The sequence below is a fragment of the Diadema antillarum genome, unplaced genomic scaffold (assembly GCF_040938485.1).
Source record: "Diadema antillarum isolate AM-2024a unplaced genomic scaffold, OU_Dant_1.0 scf00000071, whole genome shotgun sequence".
NCBI classification, from domain to species: domain Eukaryota; kingdom Metazoa; phylum Echinodermata; class Echinoidea; order Diadematoida; family Diadematidae; genus Diadema; species Diadema antillarum.
In genome coordinates this window covers 11,457,220-11,469,363 of record NW_027270960.1, presented here as the reverse complement: position 1 = coordinate 11,469,363, position 12,144 = coordinate 11,457,220, and the positions used below count along the sequence as shown (strand labels likewise).

Sequence of the window (12,144 nt, the reverse complement as noted above, 5' to 3'; positions counted from 1 at the left end):
AAAAAAAGACTTAAAGCCCTATACTTTTGATTCTAGAGAAATTATTATTGAATATTCCTTTAAATTAGGAGGTTTGGACCCCTGGGGCCCCTATGGAAAGCATGGTGCTCATTCAAACATGTTGAGATCCTATCCTTCTAGGAATGCTACCTGCCAAGTTTGGTGAAAATCCAATATGTTGTTTTTTTGCAAAAAGAGGAAAATTTAGGTCTGTATGTGGATCCCCCCCCCCCCCCGACTGTGGGGGGGGGGGGGGGCGGGCCTTGATCTGCAATGGACAAACTTTGAACTACAGTCAACTTTGCTTTATCACTTCTGCTTCTAGAGAAGAATTGTAAATATTCCTACAACAGGCCAGTACAAGGACATTTACCATGCTAAGAGAGACAAAGGTGATAAGTTTCTGACTGCATACGAACTCATTGAACTTGAAAATACCTACATGCCTGGACACGTCCGCTTCCAACTTTCAGGGCAGGCTACCCTCTATCATAATACACCTGTGAAAAAAGGACTCCTGCACACAGAATATGGACATGACACATTTCAGCCAATGCAAATTTGTGGAGAGTTTCAAATGGGTTGTGTGGTGCCATTCCCAAATTTCCGGGCTGTCGCATGGCCCTATCCTCATGCAGTCAAAAACTAGAAATGTCCCTATGGCGACTGATGCCTCCGCCATAATGCATGATTCTCCCAATAGGTGTATACTACAATGTCTTCACAATGTGTGATGACAGTTTCACATAACTGGCAAAATATTGAGATAACAGGTTTGTCAGAAATATCTTGAATGTTCACTTTCCACGAACTGGGTTTGCTATAATTGTCTATTAAAGAGTGCAGGTACATATATTTGGGGAATTGAAAATTTTTACTTGACTTCTGACCGACCTTATTATAAGTTTATGCATTGAGTATAATTTTCAAGGTATGAAGAAAGAGTGTAATTACAGTACAAAATATATCTTTTTTTTTCATTTAAACCTGACCTTTGACCCTTAACCTTTGACCTTTGACCTTCTGGCTGGAAATTTCCAAGAGAATCTCCATTAAGTATATACATGTACATACATTAAATTCTAAAACTAATAATGCAATCATTGCATATACTAGTATATGAGGGAAATAGTAACATTTTGAGGAGTTGACCTTGACCTTTGACCCCTGACTATTGACCAATGACCCCTAAATTCCCTAGATAATCCAGTCAGTACATGCATATGTACCAAGTTCCATGAAGATACATTGAACCATTTGCGAGAAAAGTGATATTGCAACATTTTCACCTAACCTTTGACCTTTTGACCTTTGACCTTATGACATGAAACTCTCTCTGGAGAATCTTTACGCAGTAGTACATGTCTACACAAAGTTTCAAGAAAATAACTGCGGGCATTGCATAGATATGGGGAAATAGCAACATTTTGAGCATTTGACCTTGACCTTTTGACCTTTGACCTCTTGCCAATATCACTAAAATCTACTCAACTAATTGTCCCATCATACATCATCCTTGGACCAAGTTTGGTGAAAGCTGCTTCATCCAGTTTTGAGTTATCACATAAACAGATAAATCTTAGGATTTGATCTTGATCTTGATCTTTGACCTTTGACCTCTGTCCAATTTCACTGAAAAACTAATCAAGTAATTGTCCCATCATACATTATCCTCCAACAAAGTTTGGTGAAATTTGCTCCATCCAGTCTTGAGTTATCGCGTAAACGGATACAATTTCATGATTTGACCTTGACCTTTGACCTTTGACCGATTTCACCCAAAATCTTATCAAATCATTGCCCCATCATACTTCATACTTGGACCAAGTTTGGTAAAATTCCAGTAAATATTACTCAAGTTATCGCGTAAACGAAAGCGGACGGACGTACGGACGGACGGACAACCCGAAAACATAATGCCTCCGGCACCACTTCGTGGCGGAGGCATAAAAAACCCTGGAGGAACTTGACGAAGACATAGAGAGAGGCATTGAGGCACATGGCCTGGACCCAGCTTTCGACCACCTCATCCACACTATGATCAAAGACGCAGCTGACGGTATGGGAGACCATGTCAGTCATCGGAGAAGTATCAGAGAGATTCCTCCCTGACAAAGCTTTCAGGGCAGCTTTCACAGTTGTGCGATGCGAGATGCAAGCCAATGATGAACTACTTACAGTGTATGAACAGGGAGGTGGACCTCCCTGGTTACAGTTAGGACATCATTCCAGCAGAACAGTGCTTGGTAGTTGGTTAAACATGGACTGATCGCTTGACATTGATGGAGTTGTGGTGATCGGGGGGATGGAGTTGGCCAAATTCATGAGTAACACCATGTAAGTAAGTAAGTTTTTCAAGATGAAAGCCCTTGTGAAGAAAGCCCGACTCCATTCTCTGCCTGAGATATACCGAGGACACTGATCCAGGCCGGCCATGTGGGTGGACTGAAAGGTCTCTTCCTGACGAACTTCACCCCGAGGGAGCTCTGCGGACGAATGATGAGGTTAGTAGGCATATAAAGCCCTTTTCAGGGCTAATACAGTTACAAATTAAGCCTGAACTGCATCTGGAGACACCAAAGCATTTCGAGCAGCGTATGGAAAATTGAGCAAATTACGATCGAAACTTAAGTCATCAGTTCCCGCTGTTGCCCTGACAGCTACTGCAACCAGAGATGTGCATAGCCGTATCATCAAAAACCTTGGTCTTCGCAATTATGTGTGGGAACATCAGTCGCCGGACAAGCAAAATATAAAACATGTAATCAAGTCTGCTACGAGACATTTAGATACAGTGTTCAAGTGGCTGGCAGATGACTTGAAGATCCATGGTGCAAGTTGTGAAAGGATGATAATATACTGTCAGTCAAGAAAAATGTGCAGTGATGTGTACGCTACCTCTATGGCACTGCTTCCAGAAGGTTGCCACAGGTATTTTAACATGTACCACCGGAACATGGATACTGATATCCAAAAGGAAATTGTGGACAGCATGTCAGCACCAGATGGTGAAATCAGAGTTCTGATAGCAACCATTGCATATGGCCTGGGCATTGATGTAAGAAACGTACACAATACGGTTTGGTGTGGACGCCCAAGTGATCTAGACGACTATATCCAGCTGAGTGGGAGGATCGGATGAGATGGCACACAAAGTACTGCTGTGACATTGTGTTACCCCGGGGATAGTGCCTGCAGAAAAACAACTTCTCCCATGCAAGATTTTCTTGGTGGAAAAGAATGTAGGCGTGCTACAATAAAGGCAGCATTTGGTGACACCCAACCAAACAGCATTTCACACAACTGCTGTGATGTGTGTCCAGCATTGTGTCAATGTGGGAACTGTGACGAGCCAAGTGCTGTAGATCAAAAATTGTGCAGTGCATTAACAATAGCTCTGACAATGACAATGAACTATTACGAAATATCCCAACCTCGAGTCAGGTCTACAGATTGGAAACAAGTCTGGAAGAGTACAGGCGCAGCTTGTTGAGAGATGAAACAGAACATAGTACTGTGATGCTGACATTGTTAGTGGTTTGTCACTGTGTAATTGGTAAAATATTGAAAGAAGTGAATGTTGAAATGGACTTTAGTAAGTTTAGAAATTGTTTTTTAGGCATGAATATTTTAGTTCACAGTTGTGTTTTTGTGATGAAATTAATAACATATACATACAGGTACAATTATGCCAAGTGGGATGGGCTGTGTGTTTTGGGGGTTTGGGTGGGTGTTTGAAAATTGAAGTGTTATGCACATAGCTTGGTAAGCACATGTAATTGTACATCGCTTGTTCATATATGCATACGTACAAGTGTAGAGTAATTTTTCAAGTTGTATTACCAAGAATTTGTTAACACAGACTTTCTTTACATACAAAGTCATTCATGAGACGTACAGTATGATCTTTGGCCCATATGGATAAAAATAAAACTAGTTCTGTTTATGCACGTGAACATTCGTACAGATTGAACTGTGAAGCAATGAATTTATTTTCTTTTTTGAACTTCGAAGCAATTATCTTTTTTTTTTAAACCAAGAATTTATGTACACTTATGGCCACCAATAACCTCAAAATTATCTCTTTTTAAATATAATGTAGGTAAAGAAGAGAAAGGATGCCACTTGGCAAAAGGCCCTTGATAAGCTTGAAGCTCAAGGAATGCCTAAAGGAAGGACTGCAAAGGACCCGAGTCTAACTTGGACTGAAATGTCATCAAAGGTGCGTAAATACAGGGACTCAAATTTCCAGACTGGTATGATAGTGAACTAGTAGATAATAATAATACTACCTTACTATTAAATCCAAGTTTATACTTAGTCTACTACTTTTTTTTTGTTTCTCTTTTGTATCTGAAAAAGAAGAGTATCAAAAAATACATGTGGTGAAAATATTAAATTTTGTTACTCTATTTTAATCTATTTCTGTCTCTTTGAAATACTGAAGGTGTTGTGTGTTTGTGTGTGTCAGATGGATTTCTCTGACTATGCACCCTTTTACTTTGCGATCCACTGAATTTTCACTTTCAAGTCTTGCACAAATTTTTAAGACCATTTTCACAAAAATTTGGCATACTCGTGAGAAATACATAAATAAGAATGAAACGTAAAATATTGTAGTGTAACAAAAATGCACCCAGGACAGGCCCTCTGTGGCCAGAAAAGAGGAGGCTTCCTGTCACTCAGCACAAGCCATTCACTCTCAGAGCTATTTACAGAGTAAAAGATAGAGGTTTACAGAGTTAATACTTTTTACCATATAGACTTCCAGGTGCCAGTGTGGACAATGGCAGCTTGTTGAGTATACGTTTAAGACATCTTTTACTGCTAAGTCGCAATCACATTACTTTATGACATTATTTAAAGACTTCCGAAAGTAAAGAGTTAATTATCCTTATTTTATTTCATTATGTACATTTAGAATGACGACGATCATCATAATTACAATTTACGGGTTCATCCTAGCTGCACTATTGACACTTGGAGGTGGACTAGCATTGCAGCAGTTCTTTATAGCCCGTCGGCTATCAAATTGGATGGAGGACATTTTCCAGTTACTTTCCCAGGCGTTTGTAGTGCAAGAAGACCAGCAAGGGGAAGGAGATAACGGCGGAGTGGTCGCGAGCGATAACGCGCCCATGGCAGGCCCAAGATACGAACTACATATACAACGTAGGAACCCTTCCCCGCCCTCTGACCGGGACAGTCCCTCGGATCACGAGTACATTAGCATGCGTAATTTGGGACCGTTATGTGCATCGCCCCGCCTACTTAACGCGGAGCTCCTCCAGGAGACACTAGCCTAACTGCTTAAGGGGCGAATTGGGAGGAGTCACCTTAACGCGGTCACGTTATGAAACTTTTCTTTATGTAGCGGGGGGAATAAAACCGGCGAATGAGCCAAGACTCTCCCCATTTCCGGAAGCAAATCTTAGCAGAATGGAGGGAAAAACACAGACTTGCGCAACTTGTCAAAAAAAATTCAGTAGCGTGGCGAGTCTCATCCGGCACCAAAGGGAGAGACACCCCGCAGCGTTCGAATATCCCTGCCAACAATGCAGAAACATTTACGGAAAGAGGAGCGAACTATCGGCGCACTATCGGTGGAGACATCTGGCCCACATGTGGTACATGCCGGAGGCGGAGGCCGTACTGGGGCGGAGAGTAGATCCGATGACAAAGGCGGAACAGGCCCCTGCAAGACTGAATACCGCAAAGAAACTGATAGCTAAAAGAAAAGCAGGCGACGAGCCACACGGACGAGTGGACCCAGAGGCAGCCGCAGGGAAGGTAGCTCGAACATCCACGATGGGAGAGCTCCAGTCCAAATCATCCGCAGCAAAACAGGTGGACCCAGAGGCAGCCAAAAAGAAGGTGGCCCGGTCGGCGGCATCAAAACCCTCGCCACCAAGGGAGTTCGGGGCCGCAGGGAAGGTAGCTCGAACATCCACAATGGGAGAGCTCAGTCCAAATCATCCGCAGCAAAACAGGGGGACCCGGAGGCAGCCGCAGGGAAGGTAGCTCGAACATCCACGACGAGAGAGCCCCAGTCCAAATCATCCGCAGCGAAATAGGGGGACCCGGAGACAGCTGAGGAGGTAGCTCGAACATCCACGATGGGAGGGCTCCAGTCCAATTCATCCGCAGCAGAACAGGGGGACCCGGAGGCAGCCGAGGAGAAGACGGCCCGGCCGTCGGCGGGAAACCCATCGCCACCGAGGGAGTCAGGATCTGCTCGACCGTCCATGTCAGGGATAGGAGAACTTCAGGCCCTATACGACTCCCTGGACGGCGACGGGGAATCCAACGCCACTCCCAGGGAGGAGGCCGGTGCAGCTCCAGTGACCGCGGAAGGAGAGGCGACACCGGTGAGGGATGAAAAGACAGCAACGCCGGAGGGTGGAGCGGTGAAGGGAGCCCAACCAGACCAGAGGAATTGGCACGGGGAAGCTAGGGAGCTGCGGAGCCCGATTAACATAACAACGGTTATCGCAGATAAGTGTGTGAAGATCATAGAAAAAAATTGGATGAGGGAATACAAGGGGAAAATCACTTAAGAAGGAAAGGACCTTCGAACGAGTATATTTATTCAGAAACGTAGATGGGGACAAATTAAAAAAAAATTATGAAGGAATACTAGATTCTGGAATAATCATTTGCAAGCGAAAGACACAGATGTATCAAAACACTTGTTTGTTTGGTTGTAAGTGCGAGTCCTTTTTCATGTCCCTAATCATTCGACAAACTGGTTCAATATTCCTTGCTTTCTCCTGCCGTATGAGGTAGGCGTAGTTTTCTTGGTATCCCTATCTGCGGCACTACTCTAAAACAATTTTTGATTATGCTCTCTTTCTTTCTTTTCTTCTATTGCTCTATTACAACTTTTCATTTTTCCTTCGTCTTAACACTATCCTGGTACTGCCACTTCGTTGAATTACTTTTATTTTTTCGAGCCAAAGTTGTCGCCTGTTTGTATCTTCTGGTTTATTATTCGCTGCTCTCTATTATCACTTACACTGCATCCTGTAGCAGGACTATTCCTCACTCTTTCTATTATGGCGCGAAATTTGATCTCGCAAGTGGTAGGGTTGTTTATAAATTTGTATGGGATATGTTTTAAAATCATTATGTATGTGTATTTCAATAGTTTATCATACGTAGAGTTTATGAGAAGTTTTATTGCATTTTACATTGTCATTAAGCAATATGTTAGCATTTTAGCAGGAGAAAGTAGCATGTCGCAAAGATTAGGTAGTTTGTGTTCTCATATAAGAGGTCCGTGGATATTGTGAACAGAAGGCAGGCAGCATGGCAGGAAAAGAATGCAAAACTAGAAAAAAAAATGAGATAAGGTAAAATAGAAATGCCTTTTAGACTTAAAATGGCACTAAAAGGGGGAAAGAAGTTAAATTGTTGGAAGTTTATGTTATGTTTTGTTTGTTTTGATTTTGATGGATATATGTTCGCAAAGTCTGGGAAATAGGCTGAATTCTGTTTCCTTTCTCTGATTTTTTTTTTGTTCAATTCGATTGGGCAGACCGTGCATGGACGCACTTTGCCGGGTTGGGCGATATTATAAAAATAGCGTAGATATAGCTTCCGTTGTGGTGGGTATAAAGCCTAGCTGCTTGCATTCTGTGTATAGCCAGGATAAGTAAAAGGGCGATTGGTTGTCCTTTTCTGTAGCAGAACTCAAGTAAGTTTTGAGGAATTGTAGGGACGTACATTCATATTTCCCGTTTGGCTGTAAAATGACGAATTGTCGTAAGTAGGACGTCAATTTATTATTTTTTTCATTTCATTTTCATTTTATTGTTTCTATTTTGATAGGGTTGACGTTATAAAGCGTGCCCTGGTTGTTTTCAGACAATTTTTGTTGTTGTTATTGTTTAAGTAGTTTGCATAGTTACAGTGTTAAGTAATTGTGTTTTCTCAATCTGGGAGTATCGAGCTGGGGAGGGGGTAGTGTAACAAAAATGCACCCAGGACAGGCCCTCTGCGGCCAGAACAGAGGAGGCTTCCTGTCACTCAGCACAAGCCATTCACTCTCAGAGCTATTTACAGAGTAAAAGATAGAGGTTTACAGAGTTAATACTTTTTACACATAGACTTCCAGGTGCCAGTGTGGACAATGGCAGCTTGTTGAGTATACGTTTAAGACATCTTTTACTGCTGGGTCGCAATCACATTACCTCATGACATTAATTAAAGACTCCCGAAAGTAAAGAGTTAATTATCCTTTTATATTTCATTACGAGGCCAAAAACAATAAACCCCTGTGGGAAGCTTACGTTAAGTCATACATAGTCCACTTCCTGGACTGTATTCGTATGCAGCGTACCTGCGTACGTACGGATGTACGTTGATGGTGTATGTATGTACACTGTAGTACACAAGATCACCCCTCCTGAATACACTTCCTGGACTGTATTCGTATGCAGCGTACCCACGTACCCGCGTACGTACGGACGTACGTTGATGGTGTATGTATGTACACTGTAGTACACAAGATCACCCCTCCTGAATACAGTCCAGTCAAACCTGCCATCTCCCCTTGATTTCAGGGGGAACTCGTTAAGCCAGGCTCCACCTATCATTTGCCAACTCCTCCGCTGATTAGCTTATCGACATGCCAATCAGGCTGTATGCAAAACAAAGTCGTAGTCTGTATTCAAGACAATATGATCAGTAATAATTTTTTTCCTACATAGTTTAGATTGTCAGAAATTCAATTTTGTCGAATAAGAATACCATAAAATGTATAGAAATGTGTTATAATGAAATAAAATTGTTTAGAATCAAATTACCAACGTAATTGTCGACATTAAATACGAGACAAATATAACATGACATTGAAGTCAGACTAACCTATTTATTTCTGTGTGAGCTCTTTAGCGTGCACATGTCGCGTTGTGTTTACTACACGTGCACACGAAAAAAAGTTTGCATTCACGTACATTTCTACGTTGGTTTGTTGGCGTTTGCTTTTTTTCGGTGGTCGCTCGTGTACGTGTGTGTGTGGAATGTTCTTCAACTTCTTGAGAGCTGGGATTTATTGTGTACCCGGTACAGTATTCTTGCCTTTGGTACGTCGTTTCCGTTCATCATGTCAGCGTTAAAGAAACTAACGTTAGATTTCTCTGACGATGAAATCGAGGAAAGTATCAAATATGCAGCGAGTAAGATTGGATTTATGGATGGTTTTCGAGACGAACAACGGACATGCATCAAATCGTTTCTCCTCGGCCACGACCTGTTTGTTGCGTTGCCCACGGGTTTCGGGAAAAGCGCGATATTTCAAGTAGCACCACTTTGCGTGGACTTTCTTCGAGGCCTCCGTGATTGCAACTCTTCAAAAGCAGTAGCCGTCGTGGTCATGCCACTGAAATCCCTTGTAACTGACCAAATGAGCAGGGCTGAAGAATTCGGCATCATCGCTGCAGATCTGTCAGCCGGTTTAACAGACACAATCCGAGAAAGCATCTCAGCTGGAAAATACTCCATTTTGTTCGCCAGTCCTGAGTGTCTACAGGAAGATGACACGCCAGAAATCTTTCAGCTCTTGCGCGATCAAGTTTGTGGTTTTTTCATCGACGAAAGCCACTGTGTGACAAAATGGTAAACCATACTTCTAACGATACCTTCAAACGTGTTGTATATCCAACGTTGGAATGGAAACTAGTTAATAATGTTGTATAAGTTTGTATTCAAGCTTTTCCTCCTTTTCTAATAATCCATATCAATACATGATAATTTAAAATGAACACTAGGGATTTAGATACAGGTAAATTAACTATTGGCTTACTTATTCCAGAATTTTTTGGATTGATCTACCAGTGTATTTGTGCTCCCTTTTTGTGAACATTGCCATTGGATTTGGAAGATTCATGCAGGTTGGTAACACATTGACCGACAAGTCTAATACCGCAAAAAAAATTCTCATTTAGGAAAGAGTTCCTTATGTCCCCCCCCCCCCCCCCACTAAATTACTATTTTTTTAATACTAATAATGAACTAAATGAAGGTTATGCCATTTGGGAAGACTTCGTTTTGAGACAATCCCTAGTATTATTTAGTTTATTATTAGTAAAAAAAAAGATAGTAATTTATTTATTTTGTGCAAATTAGTGGGGGACATAATGAACTCTTTCCCTCATGCAATTTATAATAATGACATTTGCTGGGTCAGTTTTTAGTGAAAAACTATAAACTAATGTATATGTACACCATTGTAAAAAAAGCCTAAGGTCTAAAAATACAGTGCATGCATGTACTGTAGCTGCATTTCATCGAGTGTGATAATTTTCTACATCATTTCATACATTATAGTGTACATAGATTGAGTGTTGTACTGAATTGAATGTCACTGTGCCACTTTCAAAAAAATTTAAGCCAAAGGCCAGCTATCGTATATCATGTGATATCACAATGCATTGTCATTTCAATATGCACAATTTAAAGTTAAATTCTTCCCAGCTGAAATGTTCCTAATTATCCCAACCTTTGCATTATTGATTTTCTCGTAAGGGGAAATTCCTCGGCTGACTCTAAAGCGTTTCGAGGTGCATATGGTAAGCTGGGTGAAATTCGAGTGAGAATGAAGGCATCCATCCCAACAGTTGCCATGACTGCTACCGCCACTTGTGACACTAGGAAACGCATTGCAGACAGCCTTGGACTGCGGAACTTTGTGTTGGTGAAAGAATCTCCCGAGAAGCTGAACATCAAGCACACTGTGTACCACACTAAATCCCGCGACGTTGACGATATGTTCAATTGGCTAGTTCAGGAGCTGAGAGATGGTGGCGGAGACACAACAAGAACCATCATATATTGTCAGTCAAGGAAAGTTGTGACAGAAATATATGAAAGTTTTATTACACAACTTCCACAGAGCCACCGGAAACATGTGAGCATGTTCCATTCAACCACGCCAAAGGACATTCAGCAATACATCATTGACAGCTTTTCTGAAGCAGATGGTGAAGTACGTGTCTTAATTGCCACCATTGCATATGGGATGGGGATTGATGTCTGCGGTGTTACCAGGGCAGTAATTTGCGGCCATCCAAGTGACTTAGACGATTACGTGCAAATGAGTGGGCGGATCGGCAGGGATGGGTCTCCCAGTGTTGCAGCCACCATCAAATATCCGGGTGATAGTGTAGGTAGAAAGACATCGTCTGGAATGTGGGACTTTCTTGGAGGAGATCGAGTAGTCTGGACGATTTTTTTCAGGAGTACCAATTGGTGGAGTGTCGCAGTCAGCGGTTGGGCGCATTGTGTAGGTGCATGTATGTGTATGCGTGTGTATTGGTGGGGAATGCGGACGATTAAAATCGTCCAGTATCTGGACTAAGTCATACACTGCCGATGTTTCAGTTGTACACACAAAGTAGGTATATGCGAGAGATTCAGTTATTGGTAGAGTTAATCTCCTTAGGTTTTTCGAAGACTACCTAAAACAATGGAGACCTGTCTGAAACTTTGATTAAGCCTTAGCACAAATCAGTAATGCCGCAGAAAAGAGGTTAGGTAATTGAAGTGTTAATTTTGTTACATGTTTAAAGGAACCTCCCCAAACAGGGGGTCCTTGTCCAAAACTGCATTAAGTCACTCCCTGTGGTAGAATGTGCAGAAGGTACGCCCAAGGCATCTAGTGATTTGTTCCGTGGTATAAGGAGTCAATTAACTTATGTTTTATATGAAACACCGGAAAGAAGGTACTGGCGAGTGTGGTGTTACAGATAGGGTAACAGATAAGCTGGTAAGATCTGATGCTGAATCTAAACAAAGGGATGGAGCGGAGATATTTTGGTCATCGCTTGTATGGTTTGCTTTGTCTAAAATGGGAGAAACGAGAGTAGTTTTTAATTAAGAAGTAATGACCAAACGTAATGTAATGGTTTCCTTTATCTGCCCTTCCATTTGAGTGGTCGGGAAGGGTATAAATATGTCCGGGTTTTGGTCTGGAAATCAGAGAGAGAATCCGACTGAGGATCTCAGAGAGCAGACAAGTCCGAAACAAGGTATGGGCCTGGTCAGGTAGAGGCATTGGGTGCTGCAAGTCCCAGCATAGAGCAAAAAGCAACTTTGGTTTGTAAGCCACGAGTTTATTTGCACGTCGGCTTACGCCAGGGCGGC

At 42.0% G+C, this 12,144-nt stretch overlaps 1 protein-coding gene across 1 annotated transcript; it reads left to right on the top strand.

Moving 5' to 3' along the window:
* Positions 1-9,106: 9,106 nt before the first annotated feature.
* Positions 9,107-11,406, top strand: LOC139717087 (ATP-dependent helicase wrn-1-like). The gene is made up of 2 exons (XM_071628594.1): positions 9,107-9,618; positions 10,528-11,406. The coding sequence occupies exons 1-2, from the start codon at positions 9,107-9,109 to the stop codon at positions 11,357-11,359; spliced, it is 1,344 nt and encodes a 447-aa protein (XP_071484695.1). The 3' UTR covers positions 11,360-11,406.
* The last annotated feature ends 738 nt before the right edge of the window (positions 11,407-12,144 follow it).